Source organism: Lagenorhynchus albirostris, chromosome 20, assembly GCF_949774975.1.
Source record: "Lagenorhynchus albirostris chromosome 20, mLagAlb1.1, whole genome shotgun sequence".
In the NCBI taxonomy this organism is placed as follows: domain Eukaryota; kingdom Metazoa; phylum Chordata; class Mammalia; order Artiodactyla; family Delphinidae; genus Lagenorhynchus; species Lagenorhynchus albirostris.
The window spans coordinates 36882869-36896474 of NC_083114.1; the positions used below are offsets into that span (position 1 = coordinate 36882869).

General features: G+C 51.5%; 1 protein-coding gene across 3 annotated transcripts in view; it reads right to left on the reverse strand.

The window, feature by feature from the left end:
- Positions 1-435: 435 nt before the first annotated feature.
- Positions 436-13606, reverse strand: part of IGF2BP1 (insulin like growth factor 2 mRNA binding protein 1) — a 38508-nt gene continuing 25337 nt past the window's right edge. The window contains exons 5-15 of one of the 3 annotated variants that reach the window (XM_060133471.1): positions 10476-10539; positions 8907-9188; positions 8016-8150; positions 7173-7295; positions 6262-6397; positions 5291-5413; positions 4823-4939; positions 4039-4113; positions 3171-3302; positions 2785-2898; positions 436-878 (exon numbers count right to left, since the gene is read on the reverse strand). In XM_060133471.1, the coding sequence (XP_059989454.1) occupies positions 786-878; positions 2785-2898; positions 3171-3302; positions 4039-4113; positions 4823-4939; positions 5291-5413; positions 6262-6397; positions 7173-7295; positions 8016-8150; positions 8907-9188; positions 10476-10539 (1394 nt within the window). In that variant the 3' untranslated portion in view covers positions 436-785. Of the gene's footprint in view, positions 879-2784; positions 2899-3170; positions 3303-4038; positions 4114-4822; positions 4943-5290; positions 5414-6261; positions 6398-7172; positions 7296-8015; positions 8151-8906; positions 9189-10475; positions 10540-13606 lie in introns of all 3 variants that reach the window. The other 2 variants (XM_060133470.1, XM_060133472.1) reach the window with 2 other exon arrangements.

The window sequence follows — 13606 nt, forward strand, 5'->3', positions numbered from 1 at the left end:
GGCGGGAATCCTAGTGGGGAAGCCCCAACAGAGCGGGAAATTTGAACTGTGCCAATTTTTCAAGGTGGTGATCTGGAATCAATCAGCCACAAGGGCACTCCTTTTAAACGTGGATTACTGTATAGTTCAATCACCTTTCTCCCCATTTCTCCCCCATTCCTTGCCATTCCTACTGGCTGGTTAGGAAGGGATTGGAATTAATCCACAGATGCCAACGTGTCTTTTCTCCCTTCGAGTCAATAACGTAAGCAAAGCAATGGATTGGTTCTCACTTTTGCCAGTAGCAGAAAGGTAACATAACCAGCGTGAATATACGAAAAGCCTATGTCAGGGCACAAGAATAGAGGTATTTTAATCAATAAACCAAGTAGAAGGTTGGAAGGATCTTAGGGTCAAGAAGTAAACCATCCTTTGAGGTTGATTAAAACACCCCTCTGCGTGTTTTAAAAGCCTGAAGGAAATTTTATTTCTCTTCCCACTGGGGTCTGACCCACCCTCTCGGTGGGACCTAGAGAACTTAAACAATCCACGTTTAAAAGCACCCTGAGCTAGAATTTCCATGGTGACACCCTCAGGGGTGGGCAGTGTTGGGCCAATTGGTTGGGTGTTTAGGGCTGAGAGATCAGGGTTCCTCACTGGAACAACTTCCTCAAGCAAGTGGGCAAACCTGATCTACATCCCGGCCCAAGTGTCCCTGATTCCCGCTCATTCTCAGGCCTGCTGGGGAGAACGTGCTCTCGATTTCGGCCTGTTGTCCTTGAGCCGACGTGATGGGTAGGGGCCGGTCACTTCCTCCGGGCCTGGGCCTGGTTACTCTGTCCCTTTTGGTGCAGCTGTTTGACTTGGGCCAAGATGTCTCGTATCTTCCGCTGAGCCATCTGCAGATAGAACAAACGAGAGTGAGTGTCTCCGAAGGCAAGGAGTTACAGCCTTACGTGCGGAGAGAAGCCATCGGGGTCTGGACACCAGCGGCAACCACGGGTCATGTTGGACTTGTAAGAAAGGTAAGAGAAGACTGAGGATTAGAGTGACCCTAAGTTTCTTTGCCTCCGAGCAGACCCTGAGCACCCACTGGATTCATACAGAGGAAGGGAGGATAAACAGTAGTATAAACTCATTCATCAGAATTTAAAACATGACCAAGTTGACACACGTTACTGAACTCAAGGGGGAACTCCCAGAGTTTCCAGGAGCATGTGTTGTCAGAAGGTCGAAAAGCAGGAGACCTCGTCACCAATCCCAACTCCACTACGCATGTAAACATCCCAGGAAAGGGGATGAACTGGGATAACCGAAGGCAGTGAAAGAAGCCCCACTGTGGAAATGGACAGAACACCGAAGGACTGGCATCGCTACTCTCTCCTTCTTAAAGGTGTCTTCCCTATGAACAAAGTTGTCTAAGGGAAATCAACTGTAGAATGTGATTCTCTTGACAGAAATTTACCAGAATGTCTCTTTTCCATAAATTGAGTGCTTGACTTCTTGGTTAAAGAGAAAGTTGGTCTAGGTTGGGGAAAGAACATGGAGTCGATGTTTTTTTTGTTTTTTTTTTTTTGCGGTACGCGGGCCTCTCACTGTTGTGGCCTCTCCCGTTGCGGAGCACAGGCTCTGGACGCGCAGGCTCAGCGGCCATGGCTCACGGGCCCAGCCGCTCCGCGGCATGCGGGATCTTCCCGGACCAGGGCACGAACCCGCGTCCCCTGCATTGGCAGGCGGATTCTCAACCACTGCGCCACCAGGGAAGCCCGAGTCGATGTTTATACATTAATTCTTACTCTGTCAGCCCTGTGCTTGATGTCTTACACAGTTTTTCACTGAGTTCTCATTTTAACCAATGAAAAATGTCACCACTTTGGTACTTAATACACCCTGGCTCTCTGCATCCCTGGATACATCATTTAAATCTCACATTCCTCACTTGTACGATGAGGTTGTTATGAGGGTTACATGAGTTAATAGAGACCACGTAGAATAATGCTTGGTGTAGCAGCAGAACCCACAAATCTTAAATATTTCTGTGGCTATTAATGGCTCCCAAAGGGCTGTCAGAGAAAGTTGTCACGCTACGCTGGGGTCTGGGTTCCTGTCTTGCCCTTGACTGCGTGAGCAGCCTCAGGTGGGCCACAAGCCTGATGTGATGTGCTTATCCTCTGTGAGTGGAAGGGACCGTATCCAGTAGTCTCCACACCCCTTCTAGCTCCAACACTAAGGGGTTTTAGGAAAACCCCACTAGCTTCCAATCATCCTATAATTTGAACCCGATACCTGCCCTCCTTTCTAGACTCTGGGGTCAGTCCCAATGCTGGGCACTGCTGACTGGCTTTACTGGAAGCAGTGCAGGGATAGATGGTGAGTTCCAGGAAGAGATCAGGAGGGTGGAAGAACTGGAAGCAAGGACGGAGCAGTGGTTCTGGGAAAGGTGAAGGAACTGCACTGCAAACGGGCAACCCAGGATGTTATTCCATGAACAAGGCTGGGTGGTAGATAAGATCCATTTCTCTCCTTATCCAGTGCAAAAGAGAAGGACTAAGGTTAGACGACAGGGAAGACTATTAACATATAACGTGATACACCATAGTTATTACATAATGTAGACTACCTATGAAAACGGTCAAATCACTGTCCCTACAGCCTTCAGAGGGAAAAGAACATCTACACCTCACACCCTTACACCTGGAAGGAAAGAATGACCCAGCCCAGAGGCGGGCAGAGTGCACGGGATTTGTCGAGGTCATGCTCCCGGAGCCCTGCCGCCCTCCCGTGATGGGGGAGTGACATACGTACCTGGCTGGCATAGAAATGCCCAATGATCTTGACGATGACCTGGTCGTTCTCATCAGGGGTCTGGTCTCTCGGCACCACCACCTCAGCTGCTGTCAAATTTTGCAGCTCATTCACCTGGGGGCGGGGGCAGGGGCAGGGAGGACGGGTCAGAGAGGAGCTCAGCGTGCTGTCCATGTCCAACATGGATGGGACTGGAGGCTCAAGAGCGAGGTCACTAGCAGCTGGAAACTGGAGGAGTCAGGAGCTGGGCTTGGGAAGTGGAATCAAGTAAACGGGCAAATCGGGAGCACCCAGGCTGAGCCGGGCGGAGGAGCTGGGGGCCAGGGAAGAGCTGTTGGGTTTGGGGACTAGTGTCCAGAGCTTTCAACCTGACCCTCACGCCTCACCGTTTTGCCACCTTTGCCAATGACCCGGCCAGCTGCCGACGCTGGTACCCGGATGTGGGTCTCCAGCTTTACTTCCTCCTTGGGACCAAAGAAGTTCTCCTCCTTGAGTTTTCCATAAATTCTTCCCTGAGCCTGAGAAGAGGAGGTCATTGTTGTGTCAGCGGCCACATGCATATGACGAAAGGGAAGCTCCCCAAGCCCCACCCCTTCCTCCTCTGGCCCACAGGCCCACGCCCGCTCGGGGTGGGTCACCACCTAGGCCAGGTGGTACCAAAGGTGCACAGGACTGACCTGCTCACTTGTAACACTGGGGAGCCCGGGCAGAGTAACTGAGTATGAGTACGTAGCTCCCCAGAGGAACACAGCACCTAAGCTACAAACCAGACCTATGGGGTCTGGGATGCTTGCGTGGACTTGGACAAGCTGTGGCTGGCAAGTCAAGGCCCTGAGTGGCAGCTGGTGGAAGTCACCCACTCAGAGGGCGGGCTCTTGGTCACTCCACACAGTCTAGAGAGCTGTCCCCGCTCTCCACCCCTCCCTAGGTCAGAATAAGCTATCAGCTCTTTGACTGTCTGCCCGGAAGTTCGAGAACCTCGGCACGTCATAGGGACGTAAAGGAGAGAAGGGCCTTCCTTAGTCACTAAGGCAGAGGGCGAGGAAGAAGCCCTCAGACTGCCTTCTTTCCCACGTGCCTATTCACTCTCAGGAAGCGGAGGGAGAGCAACAGAGTTCCCGCCTGACGTCAATTTGAAAGCAGCCTTGCAGCCCTGTGTTTTGCAGGGAAGCTTAAAAACATGGTGCAGATTTGCGCTCCCATCCAAACTCGATTCCTCTGGGTCCTACTTGGAAAGACAATAAAGATCGGAACCTTGAATTGGGCCTCTGGGGGTCCAGTGATGATGACCATACGAAGTTTGGAGTCCGGAGTTTCAGGAGGAGCAATCTACAAAGCAAACGCCCGTCAGAGGTGCCCTCTACCTCCACCTCCTCCAGACCTCTACCACCACCCTGCTTCCACTCCCCACCTGGGACGGCCAGGGGAGGGGAGAACAGAGACCCCGAACCCCAAGGCTATTGCACCTGCATCAGAACTCTTATATGAGGGCGTGGGTGCGTTCGTTTCTTGACGTATTCTAAGTTGGGGCGCCCCGCCCACACCCCATCTCCCCCACTCCCCAGCAGGTTTCAGCAGAGTCCTGCCAAGAGGGAGGGGCACAGAAATTTAACAAAACATCTGTTCACTGTGACAGGTTCTCCATGGCCAGGGAAGGTGGAAAGATGGCTAACATTTACTGAGCAACCACTGGGCACCAGGCACTGAGCCAGGGGCTTTGGCTGCATCGCCTCAGAGTATCATCATCCCTACTGTACTGACGAGGAATCCAAGGCTCAGGACCTAGAGCTCAGAAGCTGCGATCTGAACCCGGTCGGTCTTGTCTGAACTGAAGTTCTCTTCTGTGCTACAATACCACCTCCTCCCTTAGCCTGAAAGCCCAGGAGCCTGGAAGGCATCCCCCGGAGGACTAAGCGAGGTCAAAAGCAAAGCGTCTGCCCAACGCTGGGCAGACGGGGTGTCTGAGAACAAAAGCGGAGGGTGATGGGAGCAGAGCGCTCTCCCAGCCCGGGCACCGGAAGGAGACAGGGCAGGTCACCTTGATGGAAGCGCTGGCGAAACGGGAGAGCTGTTTGATGTGCTGCCCCTTCTTGCCGATGATGGCGCCCACTGCCTGGGCAGGAATGAACACCTGCACCATCTCCTGCTCTGGAGCCTGCTGCCAAGACAGGACGTGTTATTAACACAGGTCAATGGACACAGCCCGGAAGCCCTCCGTGGCCCTGCCCTGCATCCTCGAGGAGGGAAGGGTGCAGGCACCCAGCGGACACCCTGGGCTACGTGCTCTGTAGCTCTTTGCAGCAGGGACAAAGGGAAGAAGCCGGGCCAGACAAACAGGAAGAGTGCTGCCAGCATCTGAGGCTGCCGTGCACAGGGCTGGTGCTCCAGAGGGTTGGCGCCAGTGGCTGGGAGCCCTTCCCTCTCCCCGCAAATCCCCAAGCGTCAGGCTGCCACAGAGTTGGACCCTGCAGCCGCATGGTCCCCTGTAATAAGACCCTGCACCTACCATAAAGGAGCTGTAGGGGGCAGCTCCGGTGACGCTGCTGGGAGGTGGTGGGACTGCACTGGAGGAGGCTGGAAAAAGGCCTACAGCAGCCAAGTTCAGGCCGGGGATGAGGTGAGACTGCAGCTGGGGAAGGAAGGTGAAGAGAGAGAGGTCGGCTCATTCTGACAGGACCTGGTGGCCCTTGTACGTGGCCCCGGCTGAACAAGAGGGTGAGTGGGCCTCAACAGCGGAATGACGTGCTTTTGCCCCAAACCTGCCTGCCCTTCTGGTTTTTACACACACTCACATGTACACCGAGGGTTCTTGCTGGACTAAGAACCGGCAGCTCTGAGGAGAAGGCCCAGCGTTAGACCCTCAGACGTCCTTCCTCTCTAGTGGTTTACAGCGCTCTGACAGAGACATACGTCGGACTCAGCCGATGACAAGGAAGAGACACATCTCTGACTTTCAGGACTCACCTTTTTGGTCACGTGCCCCACATCCTCACTCCCCTTTAAAAACCAGATGAAAATTATGGACCCTCTCCCCACTAAAGTGCACGTAAACACAAACTTTACAGGAGGATCACAGACCTCAAAGCCCAAGACTGGACTCCCACTTGCACCCCAGGAATCAAATGAAGAATCCCTACTAATTTAATTTAAAAAGGATTCTGATGAATCGAGGTCCAAAAAGCAAAGCAAAAGCTCCAAGGCCCGGGCTTCCCTGGTGGCGCAGTGGCTGAGAGTCCACCTGCCGATGCAGGGGACGCGGGTTCGTGCCCCGGTCCGGGAGGATCCCACATGCCGCGGAGCGGCTGCGCCCGTGAGCCATGGCCGCTGAGCCTGCGCTCCGCAACGGGAGAGGCCACAACAGTGAGAGGCCTGCGTACCACAAAGGCCCCCCAGCCTGTGAATGCCCACCTCACTGGAGACCCACTTCTGCCATGGCTCAGGCTCACAGAAGGGCAAGCAGAGGCACCCGACACTCACACTCATGGCAGCCACGTCATTCTCATAGGCTTCCCGAACTTTCTTCATGATCTCCTGCTCGGCCCGGCAGCAGTTCTCGATGGCGCCCTTCACGGTGATGGTCCTCTCGGGGTTATAGAGGGTGAGGTCCTGTAGCCTGGGGCGGGGAGCAGAGCAGTGTCAACCTTCCACTGACAGGCCAGGACCGGGACACAGGTCCTGGCTGGGGCCAAGACACAACGATGCCATTTCTGCAGGCTGTTTAGTTTTGGGCAAATAGCTCTCTGCTTCTGGCCTTCGGTTTGTAACCGGGGCAAGGATTCCCCACAGGGAGGTGAGGATACTCAGAGCAGACTGGTAGGGCAAGGAGGATGCTCATAACTGGAAGCTGGTCCCCAATGGTGCCGAGCACTCCACTTCCTGTGCCCTCAGGAACAGAGCAGTTACTTTGCCCACGGGTAAGTCTCTGACGACATCAAGAGGCACAGTGCTCACGGAGTTGCCAGTCCAGCTGCATGACTTTGGTTCCCCCCGCAGTGAGGCAAACCACCACGCACAGCAGGTGCTCAGGGCTCAGAAAAGGATCTGGGTCTGTCCACATCCCATGGCCTGGCAAATGCTCCCGAAACCCCAAAGCCCTGGCTCCTGGCCACAGGTTCTCTCCTCCGGATGCAGAGCAAGAGAGACAGGATGTGGCAGCAAAGGACTGAAGAGGCAGCAGGCTAACAGCAGCCCAGAGCGGCGACGGGCGCTATAATAAACGCTCCAGCCCTTACGGATAAACGCTCTTTACCGCTGCTTTGATTCTTCTTCTTCAACAAGCAGAAACTGCATCCAACTTAAGGGGCAGGTATTAAGGCTCAGCGATGAGATACTGCCACCCCAGGTGCCCAGGCATCCCACTCGTAAAGGGAAATGAGAGAGCGCCTTACGAAGAGATGGTGATTTTCGTCTCTGTGTCCTGCTCCACCTTCTTCAGGTTGCGCCCCTCCTTGCCAATGAGACGCCCCACGAAATTATTATGGGCCAGGATCTTCAGGGGAACCTCGTCAGCCCTTGGGGAGAAGCGAGGGACAAGAGCTTCTTAGATGGTGGGCCACCGCAGACGAGGGGTTTCCAAGGTAAACCCCAAGACAAAATGACGTTTTCAAAGAAAACCAGCAGATCAGTGGTTGTTTAGGGAGAGAAATGGGAAGCAGGGATGGGTGGCCAAGGGCACAAGGTCAATAAGGGCGATGGGTATGTTCCTTATCCTAACTGTGGTGATGGTTCTATTGATGGAAAGAAGCGAACTACAGGACAGCGTGTTCATTATGATCCTATTTGTGCTAAAATACACGCACATACACACACGTGCACACACCTGTGAGGGCACAGCGTTGCTAGGATATGCAAGGCGTTATTTACATGGAGGATTCATTTTCTCAGCTTTTATCCTTTCGTACAATTTCTGTGTCTCCTATCTGTCTCTATTCTTGCTTTTAAAAAGTCTGCGTTAGGGCTTCCCTGGTGGCTCAGTAGTTGAGAGTCCGCCAGCTGATGCAGGGGACGCGGGTTCATGCCCCGGTCCGGGAAGATCCCACATGCTGCGGAGCGGCTGGACCCGTGAGCCATGGCCGCTGAGCCTGTGCGTCCGGAGCCTGTGCTCCGCAACGGGAGAGGCCGCGGCAGTGAGAGGCCCGTGTACCACAAAAAAAAAAAAAAAAAAAAAAAAAAAGTCTGTGTTATAGTCGAGGAGGTGGCAGTCCCCATGTGCCCAGAAGCTGAAGCCTTACGTTTTGGTGTCCTTTGCCTCCTTGTGCATAATCTCCAAGATCATCTTACAGGCAGAGGAGCAGCCCTCGGGGGTCGAGTGCACGCTGATGGCCTTCTCGGCAGCGCCTGCGTTCTCCTTCCTGTGCACGTCGATCCTGAGGGCCACAAGCACACGGACGTTAGCTAACCCTCAGCCGAAGCTACAGTCCGGCTCCTTTTGGAACAAGGCCAAGTGCAGAGCTGAAACGGGCAGGGAAAAGGGCCAGCCTGTTGCTGTGGATTCTGTCTCAGCCAGGAGGTGGTGGCTGAGAATGGTGGCATCTATCGTGGGAATACAGGGTTGGGGGATCAACAGCCCTCAGCTCTGAAGCTGCATTTCCCCTTGAATTCTGGATTTCCCCTTGAAAGAACTATAAAGAGAAGGCACGCTGTCCCAAATTAAAAGTAAATAGTAAAAGGATGCATTATGAATAAGGACACGACGTGACCTGTTCTCTCTCCACAGAACACACGACGATCAGCTATAAAGATCAGCGAAGAGGGGTGGCTGTGGTGGAATGGGAGACGGGTCAGAACTGTGACCTCTTACTAAGGTCCCTGACGGGCCCCATCCTGCTGCCGCCAGTAAGCGGTGCTGAAATCACAGAGCACTAAGGAGTGGCCGCCTTACCAAGACTAGGTTTGCTCGATGAGACTTTCTACAAGAAACAAACCCTTCTTACTAACGAAAGTGTGTGGCCCAGCCACTGCCACCAAATGGCACCCCCCAGGCTTCTTCTACCTCCCCAACACTTCCTAAGAGGTAAAGTTGAGTCGAGGCCCCTCAGCGTGCTTCCAGGAGAGCTTCGCCTCCTGGGCGCCAACGACTGTTCCCTGGCCCCACCTCCCCTTCCCCTGCAGCCAAGACTCACTTGGACTGGGTCTGTTTCGTGATGTTGCGGATGGTAGCGCCCTCCTTGCCAATGATGGCGCCCACGTACTGGGTGGGCACAAGGAGCCGCAGGGGGATGTCCACTTGCTGTTGCTTGGCTGGGGCTCCCGCTGCCACAGGAGAGCCCTGGCGGGGCTGACCCCGAGAGCCAAAGCCACCTCGGCGCCCATTCTCGGGACCCTGTGCTATCTGCTCATCAGGGATGTAGGAGACCTTCAAGGCGTGGTTCTCCAGCTGGTGGCCGTTCAGCTTCATGATGGCTCTGAGGACAGAGGGAGAATCTACTGGTCACTCCAATCCATGCCAATCACACCAAATGCCCTCCAGGTGTAAAGCACTCAGCTGGGTTACAACGTGGAACATGCCAGAAGAAAGGGAGATGACCACCTGTGCACCACTCCCACCTCCACCTTAGAGAAGCTTCCAGTCTAAGTAGCATAAGACATCAAGTAAGGTAGTGTAACACAAATAAGTTATCTCCACTGAATTCTGGAACTGGCTTGGGAATTTCGACCAGAGCTACCTATCACATAGGATTCACAGGAGAATCACATGTGATTCGCGATACGTGAATAATAAACAAAACATGCTAGAACAAGGTGTGTTGTGTCACCTCTCGAGAATGATACTGTCCATGTTTAAGCAAACTCCATGGAAACAGAAGAGGTGGAGACAGAATGGCTTGCAGGAGTTTAAGTCTGTCTGGAATGTCTGAAAAACGGGCCTGATGAACACTGGAGGGAGGGGGCAAGCACCGTGCATTCCCAAGGCTGATGCTGGTTAGAAATGTTAACAAGGCAACAATACTCAGTAGGAAGGAAGCAAGTGTTGACTTAAAGCCAGGTCAAGGCCCACAGATCAGCCACAGGGACCTCCAGAAAATCCTGAGTCCAGCAGGCATCTAAAAGAAAACTGAATGGTTTGAGAAAGTGGGTGGATTTGACACTAGGTTGGAGGAAACAAATACGATAGAGACAACATGCTGAAGGGACAAGAAAGCCATCAAAAGCAAAATGGCCTATAAGTGAGTATAAATGAGGACACAAAGTACACAAGTCTGTCAGTACCAGTGGGTGGAGAAGTGTGACTCAACCAAACAGGCTAAGGAGCCAGAAACTGTGGGTGTGATGGGACTCAAGGCAATCCCCGAGATAAAATGTCTGCCTCCGCCACATCATAACAAACCCTTTAGGTCTTAGTTCCTCCTCATCACCACTAGATGGCGCCATCAACACAGCAAAGGACCCCATGGGTTCTCCCGCAACCAGAGACCTATTAAAAGCCAGTATCTTGTCCTAAAGAGGATGTCCCACCTTCCCCGGCAGATCTTTGGGTCCCTCCCTTCAAAGTATTTGCTATCAATCCTGGTGAGGTTTCTGAACCTTTCAGATTCCTGAACCAAAAGACAAGAGTCTGGATTTGGTTGCCACAAAATCAGAGGCTAGGTGTGGACTCGTGCCCACCTGGACCCCATCCCTGCCCAAGCAGGGGCACCTGACTCCCACCACTCACAAAGACCCTCCTTTGCCCCACTTTTGGGTCCACTCACTGCCTGGTCTGCTCGCGGTTGGAATAGGTGACATTCACCACTGCTGTCTCACTCTCGGTGTTCACTGGGGAAGCAAAACAGAGGTCAAGGTTAGAGCAGCGAGATCTGGAGACGGCACCAATGGTGTAAACATTGTAGAAAGCTCATCTTTGATGGTTACGCGATCAGGAAGGAAATACTTGAATGATGAAGCCTTTCCCCTATAGACCACGTTCACCACAACTCCTGGAAAATTCAAATTAGACTTTACATGCCTTCCTTTGATTCCCCTACCAGCCCTCAAGAGAGACAGGAATACACAAGGGTGTGCAGTCAACACATTCAGCAGTTATGCAGCAGGGAGAAAAGACACACACACACGCACGCACACACACACACACACACACACCTAGTTTTTTTAACTAGTTAAAAATCACACACCTAGTGAGACTGGACCAGGAAATGGTCTGCAAGGACATGGCTGAAGAGATTTGGGGAAACACCCAAAAGCATTTTAGAGTATCCTCAAGGATATACTGATCAAATGTAGGTGTATCATGACCTGGCTGAATGAGCTGACAAGGGTGGCTGCCACGGAGCCTGGGGGGAAGGACGTGGGAGTGGACCTGGGCTGGACATTAGAATTCCAGGCGATCTGGGCACATACTCTTCCCACTTTTGGGACTGACAAAATTAACCGCTTATGCCTCGTCTTGTGATTATGGGTCGCCTAGGCCTGCTTAGCCCCTGGCATGGAGGACTTGGATCAAAAAAATCAAGCCGCCGCCCGAAGACACTGAAAGCACTTAGCCACAAAACTGCAACGCAGACCACTCTCAGCCCTTCTGACCTCAGCGGTACAGCTCTCCCACCTCAGCGGAGAGGAATATTCTTAAAGAATAATCCAGCAGAGACCTCCCTGGTGGCTCAGTGGTTGAGAATGTGCCTGCCAATGCAGGGGACACGGGTTCCAGCCCTGGTCTGGGAAGATCCCACGTGCCGCGAAGCAGCTAAGCCCGTGCACCAAAACTACTGAGCCTGAGCTCTAGAGCCCGTGAGCCACAACTACTGAAGCCCGCGCACCTAGATCCCGTGCTCTGCCACAAGAGAAGCCACTGTAATGAGAAGCCCACGCACCGCAACGAAGAGTAGCCCCCACTCGCCACAACTAGAGAAAACCCGCACGCAGCAACAAAGACCCAACGCAGCCATAAACAAACAAACAAATAAATGTAAAAGACGGTGAGACAAAGGACTATTACACAGCCATAAAAAAGAATGAAATTCTGCCATTTGCAGGAACGTGGGTGGACCTAGAGAACATTATGCTTAGGGAAATATCAAAGAAAGACACATAGTGTGCTATCACCTATATGCGGAATCTAAAAAATCCAAATGAATGTATGTGCAAAACAGACACTCAGACAGAAGGCAAACTAGCCGTTACCCAAGAGGAAGGGGGAGAATCTTAAGGGTAGGGGGTATGGGATTGACAGATACAAACTACTATGTATAAAATTAGACAAGTGATGGGAATTCCCTGGCGGTCCAGTGGTAGGGACTCTGCGCTTTCACTGCCATTGGCCCAGGCTGGATCCCTGGTCAGGGAACTAAGATCTCACAAACCGCGCAGTGTGGCCAAAAAAAATTTTTTAATAAAATAGACAAGTGACAAAAATATATTGCACAGGGAATTATAGACATTATCTTGCAATGACTCTGAATGGAGTATAATCTTTAAAAATACTGAATCACTATGCTGTACAACTGAAACTAATACATTATAAGTCAACTATACTTCAATTAAAAAATAATAATAATAAAGTCATTCTCTCCCTGAAAAAAAGTAAAAGGGTGGAGAGGACTTTGCTTAGAAAGTGGCATCTGATGGGACTTCCCTGGTGGCACAGTGGTTAAGAATCCACCTGCCAAGGCAGGGGATACGGGTTCGAGCCCTGGTCCGGGAAGATCCCACGTGCCGCGAAGCAACTAAGCCCGTGCGCCACAGCTACTGAGCCTGCGCTCTAGAGCCCGCGAGCCACAACTACTGAGCCCATGTGCCACAACTACTGAAGCTCGCGTGCCTAGAGCCCGTGCTCTGCCACAAGAGAAACCACTGCAATAAGAAGCCCGCGCACCGCAACGAAGAGTAGACCCCGCTTGCCGCAACTAGAGAAAGCCCGTGCGCAGCAACAAAGACCCAACGCAGCCAAAAATTAATTAACTAAAAAGTGGCATCTGAGCAGACTAGAAGACTTAATTTTTACAAAATCAAACACTTCCCATTCTGTTCTCTCCAGGTAGCAGGTACTGCCCCCAGATTCTGTATGTTATAGCTCCCTGGTGAGCCTCTTAACCAGCGGTGACTCCTGTTGGGCGCCCCCAGTGAGGCTCTCCAGTGTGCTCCCAAGCCATTGCAGTCTCTTTGTCCAGGAGTAACTGAGTCATCAGTCTAAGCAGTAAGCAGGACTGGGTGATGGTTATCAGCGCTTCCAGTTGTGTCCTGGCCTTTATGATAAAAGGCAAGCTTCGGGGTCAGCAGGAGAGAACCTGTCTGATTGATTCAGCACTTCATACCTTTATGCAGGCAAGTATTTTAATCATTTATAATGATTTACAGCTTGCCCCTTTCCACAAAGAATTTGGAGATGAATACTTAAGTCTTGTCTAGGTTTCTTAAAGGTCTGCAAACTCAAACTATTTTGTCTACCTAACGACCAAGCTCTGCTTTATGTCCAACCCAAATCACTCCACATTTTATTTTAGCTTATTTTCTCTGCAAATAATTTATAACCTTAAGCAATAAATTCAAAAATCGTACCAAACTTCTTATGATCTAGAATAAATAAATTAAAATAATTTATAACCTTAAGCAATAAATTCAAAACTCGTACCCAACTTTTTATGATCTAGAATTCTTTTTTATTATTTCTCCTTCTTGAAAGAGAAGAAGTGATAAAAAGAACTTAATAATAAAAATAAGTTCTTCTGTACTCTTGAAAGATGTTGCCTGCCCGCTATCAATATGTACAAAAATCCTGTTATTTTTTTTAACTGACCAAAGACATGTAGCTCACAATCAGAGGTTCTACAAAAAAAAAAAAAAAAAAAAAAAAGACAACCCATTGATTATTCCAGACAAAAACAAAGAA